The sequence below is a fragment of the Dromiciops gliroides genome, chromosome 2 (assembly GCF_019393635.1).
Source record: "Dromiciops gliroides isolate mDroGli1 chromosome 2, mDroGli1.pri, whole genome shotgun sequence".
NCBI lineage: Eukaryota > Metazoa > Chordata > Mammalia > Microbiotheria > Microbiotheriidae > Dromiciops > Dromiciops gliroides.
Genome location: NC_057862.1, coordinates 68,889,107 through 68,906,424, shown reverse-complemented (window position 1 = coordinate 68,906,424; position 17,318 = coordinate 68,889,107). Strand labels below are relative to the sequence as shown.

General features: G+C 38.9%; 1 protein-coding gene across 1 annotated transcript; it reads left to right on the top strand.

Moving 5' to 3' along the window:
• The first annotated feature begins 348 nt into the window (after positions 1 to 348).
• SENP8 (SUMO peptidase family member, NEDD8 specific) lies at positions 349 to 13,809 on the top strand. The gene is made up of 2 exons (XM_043980414.1): positions 349 to 418; positions 11,766 to 13,809. Exon 2 carries the CDS (start codon positions 11,802 to 11,804, stop codon positions 12,438 to 12,440), a length of 639 nt encoding a protein of 212 aa, XP_043836349.1. The 5' UTR covers positions 349 to 418; positions 11,766 to 11,801; the 3' UTR covers positions 12,441 to 13,809.
• Positions 13,810 to 17,318: the final 3,509 nt, after the last annotated feature.

Below are 17,318 nucleotides of genomic sequence, written 5' to 3'. Positions count from 1 at the left end.
CCGCGCGCAAGCGCGCCCCTTCTCTGCCCCTCCCTCCGGGGCTCCGCGACAGGCACGCGCACCCCTCCCACGCCCCTTTTCGCCCGTCCCCAAGACTCCCCGAACACGCCCCGCCCCCTCCCCCCTCCCAGAATAGCGCGCTTGCGTGAAACACTCCCCGCCTCCACTCCGCCTTCCCCCGCCCCCCCCCCTTTTTTTTAACTCCGTTACTACGACTCCTAATGACGCCAGACTTTCTCCTCCAAGCACGATGTCGCAAAGGCAAGTCGGGTAGAGAGGCAGACTTGGGTTTGCGACGGCTGCCCTCGCTTTACGAGCAGCCGGTGCTACCTTAACTGCTGGTTGGGGGGGAGGGGTGGGGGAGGGCTTGGCGCGAGCCAAAACGGAGGCGCGTCCCGGGGGGTGAAGCCCGAGTCAGGTAAGAGGGCGGGAGCAGCCGGCGTAAGCCCGTCCTGTGGGGTCGATGAGGGTCCGGCGCTCGGATGGGATGGGGTGGGGTGGGATGGGGTGAGGCTGTCCCTGACCCCCGCCTCTGGCAGCCGGTTTCTTCCGAGATACAGAGAAGAAAGCCAGGCCGCGGCTCCCGTGGGCTCCGGGGTCCGGAGGCACCCTCCCCGCGGTTCTGTCACCCGATTGGGGAGGAGAGTCGGCGACACCGAAGGCCTGAGTCAACGTCAGTGCGGGGAAGGGGCCCCAAATCCTGGAGGAGAATTCCCCCCGCCCCGTGTCGCCCCACGTGTGTGGACTAAGGACCCCATGCTGGGGGCGTAGTTCCGCTGCCTGGCGGGGACCCCGCCCCAGCGCTCTACCTGTTAAAGCAGTGGCTTCTTGGGACGCTTCTCCCCGCAATAATTGTGCAGCTCCCTTAGAAAGCGACGCCTTGCTTATGACTGTTACTGTAAAGCCCCCGAAGACCCATCGCCAATACCCAGGGTTATAGCTACAGGACTCTCGCTGACTCCCCTTGGGACAACTGTTAGCCTACTCCACGTGTCTCGCCAAGTATCCCCGGGCAGAACGCAACTCTGTGTCTGTCAGCCCGCCCAGACCTTGCTAGGAAATTCCAGGCTTTGACCTGCACTGAAGACATGAGAAGAGCAGCTGTTCCTCCTCCTCCAGCTGTTGCTGCTGCCGCCCCCTCCCCCCCCCCCAATAGCGAGACTGGAAGGGCTTAACCCTTTAGTGAATCACGGGGCTGGGGGTGGGGGTGGAATCTTGGTTCAGGTACCTCATTAGACTAGTTCAACCTATCATCTCCACGGTTGTTAAACAGCTTCCTGTAATCCACCCCCAAATTGGGAAAAGGCTTTGAAGTTTAAAAAAAAATCAATTTATATGTCATAATATGTGGTAAGCCACAAGCCCCCCTATTTTAGATATTTTTTAAACAACAAACATATAATTATTTTAATCAGCAGATATTATTACCCTACCTTCGTATAATATTGGACAGTTACTGTATGCTTTCACAGGCGTCCTCAGTTGATCCTCACAGCCACCCCGTAAAATAGACAAGGAAAGTAGGAATCCCTCCCCTACCCCCACCCTTGAGTAATTTGACCAGGGTCACAGCAAATAAGTGGCAGAAGTCGGGCTAAAACCCAGGTCATTGGACTCCAAATCCCTTATTTTTTATATTCAGCTATAGATAATGCTTTCCTTATGTCTTTCGGCTAAACTGAGCCATGCTAGGCTGTGTAGTATAGTGCAAAGAGCATCGGACTTAGAATAGATGTGGGCTGTAACTCCACCTCTTAAGGAAACGAGGATGGCAGTACCCACAGTATCCACCAGATATTTATATCTACATAAATATTACTGCTTTGGACTGGTACAAAAGTCTTCTCCATGTTACTTGTCCTCTAGCAATTTATCTAGAAATGAGAAATATGTAACAAGTAACTATCATACAAGACAGTATGTGGTAAATGCCATATAAATGGTGGCCGTAAGTGTATAAAGAATTTAGTATATTACACACTAAAGTAATTCAGTAAATGTGTATTCCTGATGATGTTACTTGAATAAAGTTCAGCTAGATCAGATGAATTCCCAAGGTACCTTCCAACTTTTAACCAATTTGAAATCCAAGACCCTGTATGTGTTTTAAAACTTAATAACAGGAGCTGCTAGGTGGCGCAGTGGATAAAGCTCCGGCCCTGGATTCAGGAGGATCCTGAGTTCAAATTCACCCTCACATACTTGACATTAGCTGTGTGACTCTGGGCAAGTCACTTAACCCTCACTGCCCCAACCAAAAAAAGAAACATAAACTTAATAACAATGGGAATTTCTGTATAAAAGATTTTAAAACCCTATTGCTTCACAGATTGAACATGACAATGGATTCTTAGGGCTGTAATACTGCTTTTTGTTTTTTTTTTTAATTTTTGCAGGGCAATGAGGGTTAAGTGACTTGCCCAGGGTCAAGTGTCTGAGGCTGGATTTGAACTTGGGTACTCCGGGTACTCCTGAATCCAAGGCCAGTGCTTTATCCACTACGCCAACTAGTTGCCCCGGAATACTGACTTCTAAAGCTTACTCAGTATAGAATTCCCCCGGGGAAGGAGAAAAGAACCGTTGTTGCTTTTTCAATTCCCCAATAATGTATATAAATTTATATGAGAAGAGATTGTTTTATACAAAATAATGTTTAAATAATATTTATAAACACAGAAGGAGTTTCCACACCAGTGAATTTACAAGTGTAGAGCCCCCCAAGAACTTGCCATATCTACATGTCAGAGCCAACTGTTCAGAACTGAAGTATTGATACTAATGTGGTAAATTGAGAACTAGAGAGCAAAATATTCCCTGAAGTTTCTTCTAGCTATAAATCTGTTGTCCTAAAATGAGCTGTAGCTGTTTAAACTTACTAATAAAAGGATTCCTAAGGTGAAATGGATGTTATAAAGATGCCTAACTCAAAACTACTTAATTAGGGGGCAACTAGATGGCATCTGGCCTCAGACACTTTACACTTGCTGTGTGACCCTGGACAAGTCACTTAACCCTCATTGCACTGCCAAAAAACTACTTAATTAAACATAGTTCATATTTCAATCCAAGGTTTAACATTTTTTAAATTGTAATGCATAAATTGTTTTGACAAATCTAGTTTTGTTCTTCTTTAAAAAATTCACTCTACCTTTTTATGATATAGTAATCACCACATTGTGCTTTGAATATCACGGTGCCACAAATCTGCTTTTGGTAGCTCAGTTTCTAAGGAGAGTTCACTGTCTTTATGTTCTGGGTGCCCAGAGTGATTGCCTATTTTGTATGCCACATTGTGGCCCAAAAAATTCCTTAAAGACCAAAGTGGTTGTACTGGCGTTTCAAACTATCAAAAGTCTGGATTTATTCATCAGCTGAGGGTGTTTGAGTGAAATAATCCACCTTTTCTCATATTTTGTATCTGTAAAGAAAAGATAACACTTGGTAATTGGAAAGCTTTTTAAATAATTTTACATATTAGAGAAAACCTTTCTGAAAGTAACTTTATCCAACTTGTGCTGTTTGTCTAATTTTCCTTCCTATGTCTACTTTATTAAAGTTCTGTATCATCCTTTGGATGCTTGTAAAAACATCTTTCCTTTGTTAATATTTGAGTATCCATGGGTCAGTTTTAACCCTATACTTAGTATTGCCTAATGGCAGATGAGTAAATAGTTTCATGAGATTATTATTGATAATAGATTTTTATTTTTCCAAAACCTAAATTTGATGACTTTCCCCTTAGCCTGAGTTGAAGACAATGAGGAAATAAAAATACCATTACTTAGTTAACCAGTTCATATTAACAACCTTGGTCAACTATTTCAGGAAAACATTTGTTACATTTGTTTCATTTAACTTAAATTTTATTGGGAGGACAGATTTCACTTTTAAAGAGGCTAAAGACATTTATGAAGGGAAAAGTTGTATTTATTGTAGGCCAAGTCAACCACTACTTTTAGTTGATAAAAAGCAAAGCCTAATTAGTGTGGAACCCAATAATTAGATAACTTGAAGACAGAACAGAAGTTTAGTATTAAGAGGAAAATGTTTAACCTTTATAAAAGAACAGTTTTCTAGGTTTTGACAAGTATAATTTGCATACCAAACAATGCTGGATATAAATGAGTTATTCATTAAATCTGAGCATCCTGCCAGACTATACTTTGTTAGCTTCTGACTTGATAAGATTGGTGCTAGAAAAACATTTCCATGTTTTTAGAAAATATAGATAGTGAAATGATAGACTTAGTCAGGAGACTTAGTTTCAGCTCTTAACTGGGATACTTCCTAGCTGTGTGATGATGGACCAATTTCTTAACTTCTTTGAACCTTGGTTTTATTAGTCACTTTGAATTTGGAGCTGAGAGGACCATCAGAGATCATTTAGCTCAGTACCCCCATCTTAAAGATGAAGAAACTGAGGCCCAGAGAAAGTGTGATTTTCCATAGTTCACAAGAAATATGTTGTAAACAGCAATGCAGGGATTCAGGCCCAAGTCTTCTTACTCCAAATAACATCTGTTTCTACTGCACCTTGAATGTCCTTAACATGGGACTACTATTCAGACTTTTCACTAGTTCAAATTAGCCTTCGTCTTATTTGTTTAGACTAATAAGCTTTTTTTTTTTGGTGGGGCAATGGGGTTAAGTGATTTGCCCAGGGTCACACAGCTGGTAAGTGTCAAGTGTCTGAGGTCAGACTTGAACTCAGGTCCTCCTGAATCCAGGGCTGGTCTTTATCCACTGCGGCACCTAGCCACCCCAGACTAATAAGCTTTTAATGTGGAGTACAGCATAGGAAGGTTCTCCAAGCAAAGGAGAATTCGTTGTTGGAAAAGGATCATCACAACCATCTAAAAGAAAATTTCTTGATATTTTCTCCAAATTTATTTCTATTTTTGAGTCCTGGAAGTCAAAGGAAGACTGGTAGACAGGGAACTGTTATTTTTAAGTACTTACTGCTTTATCCCTTTGCTTTTGATAAATATGCCTAGGAAAATGAATGAAATCTTAAAACCTTGGGACTAGGTAGAATCTCAGGAAGTCACCTTCACCTCTCTGGTTCTAAATAGTACATTAAAGTAATAGAGACAAGCAGGTGTCCATCTTCCATCACCAGGTAGTAATAAAATTGTTAGGCATGGCATCAAGTACTTTTAAAAAGTAATGGGGGGGGGGGGAAGCTAGGTGGCACAGGGATGGAGCGCCGGCCCGGGAGGACCTGAGTTCAAATCCGGCCTCAGACCCTTGACACTTACTACCTGTGTGACCCTGGGCAAGTCACTTAACCCCAATTGCCTCACCAAAAATAAAAAAAGTAATGGGGGGCAGCTAGGTGGTGCAGTGGATAAAGCCCTGGCCCTGGATTCAGGAGGACCTGAGTTCAAATATGGCTTCAAACACTTGACACTTACCAGCTGTGTGACCTTGGGCAAGTCACTTAACCCCCATTGCCCCACACACACAAAAAAGAAAATACGGGGGTGGGCCAAAAATCATGGAGTTTCAATATTTAATAACTCCTTTATTTTTCTTTTTTCTTTTCTTTTTTTTTCTTTTTAGTGAGGCAATTGGGGTTAAGTGACTTGCCCAGGGTCACACAGCTAGTAAGTGTTAAGTGTCTGAGGCCAGATTTGAACTCAGGTCCTCCTGACTCCAGAGCTGGTGCTCTATCCACTGCACCACCTAGCTGCCCCCTCTGCGCCACCTAGCTGCCCCTAACTCCTTTATTTTTGTTTTTAATTTACAATACCATAGCATCATATACAATACATAGGAAATTAATTTACATTATGTATGAAAAATCAGGTCTCATAAATGGTGAAAAATAAGTTTCAAAAAGTCATTAAAACATGACTTTTTGCCCACCCTGTATTTAATTTTTTAAAAAACACCAGCATTTGAACTTCCTTTTGGAAAACATTTCTATTTGTCTTGCCATGTAAATGTTAAGCTATAAACTGGTTAACAAAATTTAAATTAGTATTTTGGGGGCATGCTAGAATTGATTTTTAATCAATATTAATTTATCAGTGCATTTCTATAGTGCCTATCACTATAATCAGCAGTTGAGCATTAATAATTAAAAAGGGAAAGGATGCTATCTTTTTTACCTTTAAATCCTTACCCAATTTGATCCCATTCTATAGAAATACAGAACAATGCAATATTATTACCACAGTGTTTCACACTAACTTTCTAAGTCACCAAACCATGTAGGCAGCTTCATTCATAACTTATTGAAAACATACTTTTGAATTTGAGTTTCTATGTATTCCACTTTTCATTATTTTCATTTTAGCCAACATTGCAAAGCAAAAATCTGCCTTAATTTACAAAACAATATTGACCTGTAAAATGATGATTTTCTTGTTTTTTTACTTGAGTTCCTCAGCTTGGGTTCACAGAAACCAGTGTTTCTTTTGTATAGTTCTTTGTATTATTGTTTTGATCCTATGTAGCCATTCTTTACTTGCTTGCGTATTAAGCTTGTTTTAGGTTTTTTGCATTGAAGAATGATGTTTTGTTTTACCAGAACTGCTGAATTCTTATGAGAAGTCTATTGGGTGAAAAGAAATTTAATTGGTTCCTTGAAAAATCACTTGTGGTATCAGCCCTATGTTGTATTTGAATTGTGATCAAATATATGAATTGTTGGTAATAGGATGTAATTTTTTAAAACAGCAGATATCAGTAAAATTAAAATCTATAGATAGAGGGATTAACTGCTAATGGGGGGGGGGGGTGCTTAAGAAGGGCTAGCTAACATGAAAGTTAGTACCAGTTAAGGAGACTTGACAATTATTAGGTTGATGTAGAGTTTGGCTTTCCACATGGAGAAACACAGTAATGTAATAAAGAATCTGAATGGAATGGTGCTTAGAAAAAGATGAAATTTGTATTTCATTCAGCAAATAAATTCAATAAGCATTTATTCAATTCAGCTAATAAATTCAATTCAACAAACATTTATTCAACACCAATTATGGGTCAGGCACTACAGATGCAAAGGCATTGAAACTGACAATATTCTACCAGTTATCCACATTAGGCCATGTTGATGTGGAAATTCTCAGCAGCTCTGCATATGTTATCTATTTTAAATATTTTTTTATCTCTTGTTATTTGAAAGGCTGACATATGGAAAAGGGATTAAGTTTACTGTATTGCTGCAGAGAACAGAACTAGAGCCATTGTTAGGTAGGGGCTGTTACAGGGAATATGAACTGTGTAATGGGAAGAGCACTAGACCTCAGAAGACCTGGGCTACAGCTGCGGTACCTCAAGCAAATCACAAACTCTGAGCTTCAGTTTCCACATCTTTAAATTGAAGGTGATACATATGATTTTTAGCTCCCAGGAGTTGATACATTATTCATCTCGTGAAATTGCTAAGAACATCAAATGGTAATCAATGTAAAGCATCTATCTTAAGATATTCTATAGATGAGTTATGAGGGAAACCCAAAATGTACAGAATCCCAAAGTTCGAAGAAACCTCAGAAAACAACTAGTCCAAACTTCTATCTGAACAGATCCCCTCCTAAGCATCCCCATTAGAATGTGTGTTCTTTTCGGGTAAAGACTGACCACTTTTGTGGTTGTCTCCCTAGCACTTAGCTTAAAATTGGGCATTAGCTCTTAAGTCTGGGCTTGAGAGCTCTAGCGAGGAGGAAACTGCCACCTCCAGAGGTAGCCTGCTTTACTTTTGCATGGCTCTTCTAATTGTTTAGAAGTTTTTCCTGACATCAAGACTGATTGTTCTTCCACATCATAACTCCTCATAGTCTCTAAAATAGTTGTCATACCCACTTCCCTCTGTCCCTAAGTCTTCTCTTCTCCAGGCTAAACAACTCCAATTCCTTCAGCCAGTTCTAACAGGGTTTGTATTCATGGCCCATTCCATCTCACTTGTTCTCTCCATTGCTCACTCTCCCACTTAGCAGTGTTCATAAAATATGGCACACAGAACTGAATATTACACTACAGATGGGCTCTAACTAGGGAAGTGGGCTGCATATCGAAACAGACAAGATACCGTCCCTGAAACTGTTCAAGGCCAGAGACTGTATGTTGGTTGGGAGTTTGGGTTGGTTGATTTCAAAATACTGCTGAACACAAATTCTGAGGTTGATTCAGAAAGTGAAATCATGTTAAAATTCTTGATTATACTTGAGACCTGATCATCACTTAGACAGAATTGTCATTAGTTTCAATAAATGACTTGACCACTAATGCACAACTGGCACTTATGCCTTGATTAAATATAGGGAATCATGTTACTGGCAATTAGAGTATCATGTCACAGCGAGCAGCAGTTGCAGTTAGGATATTTCTGAGCAATTATGTTTAAGCCTCACACAGTACAACAGCCAAGACTGTGTTTGAAACATAGGCCCTCTTAGGCATTTATTATTTGCAGTGGAGCTACTGCTTTTTGTATGATGTCTTAAAATGACATCATAATGAGGCTGTTTTATACATGTTTATGTAAATATTAAAAATTTATGACTTATGAATATATAAATGTATGTAATGAGTATAAAAACCATGTATAGAGAATATATAAAAATTGCTAACATTATCTATATGTAGGAGAGGCTGTATTGTAGATAGATGAATGTAGGAGACACTTATTAAGTGATTTATCATATATTTTATTTATATTGATTATATAAATTTGCTATTTGCTTTAATAAAGCCGTACAATGTCTAAGGAAGTCTACACTTTTGATTCTTATTCCTTTCAAAATGTGTGTGTATGTATACATGGATCTACACATGAAAGATTATTTTGAGTTATGTATATAAATTTAATAAAATAAATTTCAAGAGGAATGAGAGTCAAAATTTTGGATTTCCTTAGGGAGGTTTTATTGACTAAAGCAAACAATTCTGGTGTTCTCATCTCCTAACAACCATATCCCCTTTTCCGGAGGTAAAAACATGTATGCCGTGAAGTATCTCTTACTGTAAATACTGTTGTTAATTCCTGATCTCAATAGCTTCCACTCCTTTGCTCTAGTTTACTTGTAACATCCTCATAATATGATTTTAAACCATATTATGAGAAGCAGTTCTATGGAATGAGTGATTCTGACATTTAACCACTATTTAGTGTCTTGTAACCTGCATAAAATGCCAGAGAAATAAGATGCCCTAAGTTTAAGTGTTACTTGATTTTTAAACATCCATATTGGGGCAACTAGGTGGCACAGTGGATAAATCACTGGCCCTGGATTCAGGAGGACCTGAGTTCAAATTCAGCCTCAGACACCTGACACTAGCTGTGTGACCCTGGGCAAATCACTTAACCATGTTTACCTCAGTTTCCCCATGTGTAAAATGAGCTGAAGAAGGAAATGGCAAACCATTCCGGTATCTTTGCCAAAAAAACCCCGAAATGGGGTCACCAAGCATCAGACATGACTGAAAAACAACTGAACAGCAAACAACATGCTACCTAGATCTGAAAATCATTAATAGACTTTTCAATAGGAAGCATTTCTTCAAGTAACATCTAACCACCACTTCTTAAACAATAATTCGTTCATTTTTCAGCAATTCTTTATTAAGTGCCTACAATGCAAGAATTACATGAAAGTTTAGACTTGGACTCAACAGTATTTATGACCAGAAGAGTCTTCAAGATCATCCAGTGCAATTCTGCTATTTATAGATTGAGGAAACTCAGGCATAGAAAAATTAAATGACTTGCTATGCAACTAGTTAAAAGCCTCACTAAGGAAGTCCAGGCTTTTGACTCATTCCTTTTAATCTTTCATGTGTAGATCTGTACATATATGTGTATGTCTGAGTGTATATATGTAAATATGTGTATATATATTCACATACATATACAATTTAAGAGGAATAAGAGTCAAGTCTTGACTTCTTTAGATACTTACTAAAGCAAACAATAAATTTATGTAATCAATTTAAATAAATTACATTATTGCAAATTTAACTAGTTGCATTAATGCCATGCAACTAGTTAATGTCTAGCTCCTTATAAATTCTTAACAAGTAATGAAAAGACTCCTTGCATCAAATTGTTAATTAGCCTTTTCAAAATCAGAACCATTTAATCTTCTTTGACTAGTTTGTGCTTTGTAATAGCTTCACTGATATATGGGATTTTACTTTAAGAATATCATAAGTAACAAGAGTCATTCTTTTATTAAGCATTAACTGCAAAGGAAGTCTATAAAAAGATGAATTTATTATTGGATTCATTTATCTGTAGAGAACAGCAGATACTATAAATCTAGTACTATTCAGAACTGCCTAGTTTGTGTACATTAACAACATATTGATGTTTCCCATAATGGTGTTCTTATGAGGGGAGAGAACAAACAGTTTCCTTTGAAGTAAGCACCCCTCTGGTGCCTAATGCCAAGGATAAAATACTGGAAAAGATTTGCATCCTGCCTAACTCAGTGCTAGCATTTCCAAGGAGCTAGATCAGGAGATAATCAAGTCTGTTACCTCTCTAAAATGATCAGTCTCCCTCCCCACTCCAAAAACAGGAAAGGGGCTGTACTTACTTTCACTTTTTCCCCCCTTTTGAGACAAAATAAAACTTATAGGGGGGCAGCTAGGTGGCGCAGTGGATAAAGCACTGGCCCTGGAGTCAGGAGGACCTGAGTTCAAATCTGGCCTCAGACACTTAACACTTACTGGCTGTGTGACCCTGGGCAAGTCACTTAACCCCAATTTCCTTACCAAAAAAACCCAAATGACTTATATACTTAGTAGGGTTTTCTAATTGCATTATTAAAAATCATTTCCTTATTTGCTGAAGCATCTTATCTGACATTAATACTAATAGCTCATTGGTATACAATAGCATTTTAAGGTTTATAAAGCACTTTGTTCACAACAACCCTGTGAGGAAGAGTTAGAAAGCCTGTCACCTTCTTAGCAACCTAAAACTTAATTCCTATTTAAGCAAAGGTTTTTTAGGCAGGGAACATGGCACAGATAGACCTAAGAGCTAGAGAGAAACTTAAGAAATCATCTCATCCATCCTTCTCAAAAATGAGAGGGATGTAAAAACAAAGTAGGAAACTGAAGTCCAGAGTTGTTAGGTGACTTACCCAACACAATCCAAGTAGTAAATGGCAGAGCTAGGATTTGTCTTGTAGTAAAAGTAACAACACACCTGGAGTTGGGAGCTGAGTTTGAATATCACCACACACACACACACACACACACACACACTTTAAAAACTTTTAAGGATAGGAACCAGACCTGTGATTTCATTGATATAGGGAATTTCCAAATTAATAAACTCCTTTTCCCAAGGAAGAGAAAGGGCCCTTCCAGAATTCGAATGCTTTAGGATGTGAACTATTAACAATATAACAATGTCAGCTATGACTATGACAATGGTAGAAAGAGTCCTGCACTCAGAGTCAGAAGACCTGGGTTCTAGTCCTAGTCTTCCTACTTAGTAGCTGTGTGACCTTGAGCCAATCACTTTTATGAATCTCAATTTTTCCATCCATAAAATAGGGAGAGTACTTAACTAACACTTAGGGAGGACAGCACATGTTATTACTAATTTGACTTTTTTTTTCTTAACTGATAAAAAAGCCGGGGCTCAGAACACCTGGATCGAGTGGTAGAACAAGAACTAGAACACAGCTCATTTGACCCAGTCCTTTACTCTTCCAGGCTCCCTACAAATATGATTTGGTTTTCTCAACAGTATTTATACAGGATATACATCAGTAAATATTGTCTTCTACCCTTTGCTTCAGCTCTTGGCGTTTGTTTCCAGTTGGTCTCTGTGCAGAATGGACCCTGTTGTTTTGAGTTACATGGACAGTTTACTGCGGGAATCAGATGTCTCACTGTTGGATCCTCCCAGCTGGCTTAATGACCATATTATTGGATTTGCTTTTGAGTACTTTGCTAGTGACCAGTTCCATGACTTCTCAGACCAAGTGTGTTTCATCAGCCCAGAAGTCACTCAGTTCATCAAATGTACCACCAGCCCAGAGGAGATCACCATGTTCCTTCAGCCTCTTGACTTGCCCCACAAAAGAGTTATATTCTTACCCATCAATAATAACTCCAATCAAGCAGCTGGGGGAACTCATTGGAGTTTGTTGGTTTATCTCCAAGACAAAAATAGATTTTCTCATTATGATTCACATAGCAGGAGCAACTCTGTCCATGCAAGACAGGTAGCAGGGAAACTGGAGGCCTTTTTGGGGAAAAGAGGGGACAAAGTAGCATTTGTGGAAGAGAAAGCCCCTGCTCAACAAAACAGCTATGATTGTGGAATGTACGTAATTTGTAACACAGAGGCCTTGTGTCAGGGCTTCTTTAAGGGACAGCCGGAGCCACGGCTGCAGCATCTCACGCCTATGTATATCACGAGGAAGAGGGCAGAGTGGAAAGAGCTCATCTCCAAACTTGCAAGAAAGTGATTCATTCAGTGCAATTATCTTCATCTTTTCTTGAATTTTGACCTTCTCTGTTTGTCCTTTATATTCTTTTAGTCTCTGATTCTACACCCAAAGTAGAGGGAGATGCTTGGTGTCAAGGCTGTGCCCTCTCACTTCTTCCTAAAAGAATGTGACTTCTCAGGCATTATTGTCACAATGAAAGGCCACACTTTAACCATAACTTTAGGGTACTATAGGCTGTGAAAGTAGCTTAACTGCAAAGTTTGGTTAGTAGTCTTTGCACAAAACTTTTATTTTACTAATGATCAAATACATTTAACCATCTATCTGCCTTTGAAGTACATTATTTCTATATATAATTCATCTGTGCCAAATAGAAACAAATGAACTTTTTTTCATGGTTTAGAAAAATTAGGCACCATGGTAATGAGGGGGTACTCACTAAAATAGCAGAAATGGAAAATCACAGTCCTTTACAGCCCAGCCCCTGCATACAAAATGACCAAGGAAATGAAAGCTGATAATGACCGAACCCCTGTCAAGCTTTAAGTAGCTAGGGATCCGTTATTTTATTTTGTTTTTTAAATTTCTTTTAGCTGTATTTGTTGTTCACCACAAGAAAGCTTCCCCTGGCTCTCTACTTTAACTTTGCAAATCTTTGAGAAAAATGAAATCTACTCACTGACCCGACCCACTGTGTCTGATTTCTAGAGTGCTAGAAAAAAATAGGGATATTGAATAATTTTATGTTAAATAAATTACTGTGGTTAGCCTCTTGATTTAATATATTAGCATTGCAGAAGTTAGCTGCTACTCTGTAATGTCAGAATTTTTTCCTAGTCATATCTTTTGTTAACATTCACACAGTCCCCTCATTGAAACTTTACAATTCTAAAGCTCACTGCTAGTAATTCTTTTAAATATGGTGAATATTAAGCACTTACTATGTGCAAAGTTCTGCTCGGCACCGTCTTGGCTTGTCTCAGTGCAGAGAAATACTTTGACCCTTATTGTGATGGTGATGGTATCTTCTTCATCTCCTCTCTCTCACCATTCTGGGAGAAAGGGTTTGGTTTTGTTTATCCCGATTCTGTTGTATTTGGATCAAAAGTTTATGCTATTTTTTAGAATGTTAAAAAAGAAAGAAAGAAAAATCATCACCATAAACCATTCCCTTAGCTCCAAAATGTAAACATTATCTTAAACCAAGAATAAAGAGAGGTACCTCCCCACCCCAGTCATTGGTGTGTGGTGGTGGTTCCCAATGTACTTTCAAAGAGCTTGATGTATTTTATAAAGTGCATACGTCATAAACCTCTAGGTTACATACGCATGACTCTTGTTCTTGACTAGAATAAGGTATGAATTATAAAACAGAGTTGAGTTTCAGCCTTGGAACCTGTTCTAATCACATCCAAACCTGACCCTGTTCTCCAGCCCCCATCATTCAAAATAACTTGACCACAAACTGACTGTTAAGAGAGGAACAAAGTTTCTTTTAGCCAAAGAGGGAGTTCATGCTGAACTACACCTTGAAACAGTTCAGGCCACTGTTCTTACTCAGCAGCGAGGAGAATGGAGGTGAAGAAGAGGCCATGGGGTGAACCGCAAGGAGGGGATAGAGGCCAGAAGGACCGAGAACACAAGAAAAGAGTTCATGAGGCCAACAGGGAGTGTTGGTATCAAAAAGTCACAGAGTCCAGGGCTATGTTACAGTTGTGGTTTCTAGACACAGATTAGAAAATGCTATGACTATTGACTTGAGAAGTTCCATCCTCAGCGCTGTGGAGGAGGCAAAGCCCTACTGAGCCAGAGCAATCTATTTTAGAGGTTTGGGGGATGCCGTAGGATGAGGACATTTTTACTTTGTGTGAAATATCATTGAGAGCAGTTGAGCAGTGTATCCAGTTGGAAGATTAATACAACTGAGAAGAGTTTTTATTTTTTGGTTTCTTCCCAGCAATGAATTTACTTGTTGAATTAAACTGAAGAACAAGATGTCCTTAAGATAAAAAAAAAGGGGGAGGATGATATCCAAGGCATCACACTAGGGTCACAAGTTTTCTCCCTCTGTTAAATTCTATCAATGCCATTTATGTAAATGTTACTTGGGTGCCAGTGACCTTATTATCTATCCTAAGGCAGATACTATGATACCCCATAATTCATGCAAGTGGGTAACTGCCATTTTCTAGTTTTAACACATTTAAGTGACGTGGGGGAGCCAAGATGTAGGGAGTAAGATTATTTCTAATAATTTTTTTAATCTAACCTAGTCTCAGTGACTTGTCTGGTGATAGATATCAGGCTATAGTACTTGGTTTTTTTAGTGCCTCTTAAAGATTCAGACCTATTTTTAAAAGAATATGGGGGTCTGGATTCAGGAGGACCTGAGTTCAAATCAGGCATCAGAAACTTGACTCTAGCCGTGTGACCCTGGGCAAGTCACTTAACCCTCATTGCCCTGCCAAAAAAATATATGGCAGTAGTTGCATAATTTTGTCATATGACTTAATGTGATTCTTCCCTTGACTGCTTCAGTTCTTCAGAAAAACAGCTACCAATTTCCAAAATCACAGGGGAGGTGACATGAGAAGAACCAAATTTCTTGATTAGACATAAAATAGAACTTTAGGAGTCATTGGAACTCTTGTTTCCTGATGAAGCAATGAAATGGCCTTTCCTAAAAACAAAATTGAAAGCAGAAGGATGAACTAAATGAGCTCCTCAGGTCCTTTTGCAACCTTGTGGTTCATGTCCTTGGAAATTCTATGTGCTAAAACAGGTCAAACACAATCATGAATACTAGGTATAACAGTGGCTGTAATTGTCACTTTGCATTATTGCTGTTTTTCATGGCAATATACTCTTCTTCTATCAGCAGAGTCCATTCACTTTAGACCCCTAAGAGAAGGATCGGTTAATATTCAGCTAACATTTCCTTTTATCATGAATTTTCTATAGCAAGAATACAATACACTCAGGTGTATTGTTTGGAAATTGAAATATAAATAAGCGCAGGTAGACTTTTCACCATTCCAAAATGAAAACACTCAGCCGTTTAAATATGCACATGGTCACTAGCCCTAATTTCTTAATTATTTTCAAAAAGCTAAGATTTATTCAATTGCTGAGATTCTTTATGATGTTAGCTCATACTGTATCCACAGTGGTTTATTTACTTTTATGGGCACTCCCATGAAGTAGATAGTGAAATTGTTCAGATTTATATATAGTATGTCACTGACATAATTACTATTAAAGATTCAGTAGATAAAGCACCAGCTCTGGATTCAGAAGGACCTGAGTTCAAATCTGGCTTCAGACACTTGACACTTACTAACTGTGTGACCTTGGGCAAGTCACTTAACCCTCATTGCCCTGCAAAAAACAAAACAAACCAAAAAAAAAAAATGATCAGGGAAAAGATTCGTATGACTCCCAATTCCTAGTTCCCCAAGCTTTACTGCTTCTCATAGAAAATATGATACATTTTATGCAGATATCTTTCAGTATTTAGTTTTCAGCAAATTTATCTTTAGAGAGTTGTTGTTTAGTTATTTTCAGTTATGTCCAGCTCTTTGTAAAGGTTTTCTTGGCAGTGATGGAATGGTATGTCATTTCCTCCTCCAGCTCATTTTACAGATAGGGAAACTGCCAGTAAAGAGGGCTAGGTGGCTTGCCCAGGGTCACACAGCTAGTATCTTTCTTAGGCCAGATTTGAAATCAGGTCCAGCATGCCCATATTTTTAGGGATACCACTTCCCTAAAAACCAGTGCTTTATGTTGTCTGAAAGTTAGGATGAACCATTAGAAGCACAGAAAGGCTGCAAGAGATGGAAGAAGCAAACCATATTTTAATATTTTTAATATGTCATTTATTTTTAAATATTACAGGAAAATGTCAGTAAAAAAGTATATCAAGAAGTCCAAAAAAGACCTGTATTATTCTCAAATCCTTTGGAAGTAATTTAGTCTCAACATCTGTATATTTTTAAATGGTTAAATCAATAAAATTATCACAGGTTTAGGCTAATTAATGTATAGTTCTATGGCCATCCACTGAGGCCATTTTCGCAACAGCTACATATTTCCCACATTAAATAATATTATAGTTTCTTTTTACTTGTGAAAAACTTAAATAATACAGTCTAATGACTTTAAAGGAAATTGAGGAGACGATGTAACTACCCCCCCAAATCAAGTATTTCTCAAGCACCTACCATGTGTCAGGCAATGTGACGCATGCTAGGGCAACAAAGACCAAAACAAAACCATTCTTGCCCCCAGGGAGCTTACGTTCTGTCAGGCAAATAGCTTAAACAAGTAGATACAAAATAATTATAAAAAATATGGGAAATGAATAGTGATGTAAATCTGAGAAAAGAATGGAATCTAGATTATTTGTGTAAATGTCTAATTCAGAAAAGAGTTAGGGAAGGGTCAAGTGCTGGAGGCATTTAAATGGAATTTATTTACACAGAGAAAAGCAAACATGTTAAAGTACCAAGGGTGGTTATAGACGCCATCCGTGTAAACAGTAAGGAAGAATGAGACCAACGTTATCCTGGAGAAAAATAACAATACTGCAGCTCAGTTAAGTCACCATGTGTTAGTTGGGGCAAGCCAAAGGTTTTTTATCCCCATGTAACTATATGCTGGTCAGCCACAAATGAAATCAAGTGGCTGGTAAACAGAGAAACCCTTCACCCCCATAGGGGAGGGATTGAACATGGTCCAAATCACAGGCAGCATCTGCTCAAATCTCTTGCCCCTTTCAGAAAAGTGAAAATGGAAACAATTTACCAAAGAAAAAACGGAATCATCCTTCCCTGATTTGTAGCTCATTCATTTCTAAAACCTTCACAAACTGCCCAAGGCACAACATCCCTCGTGAAA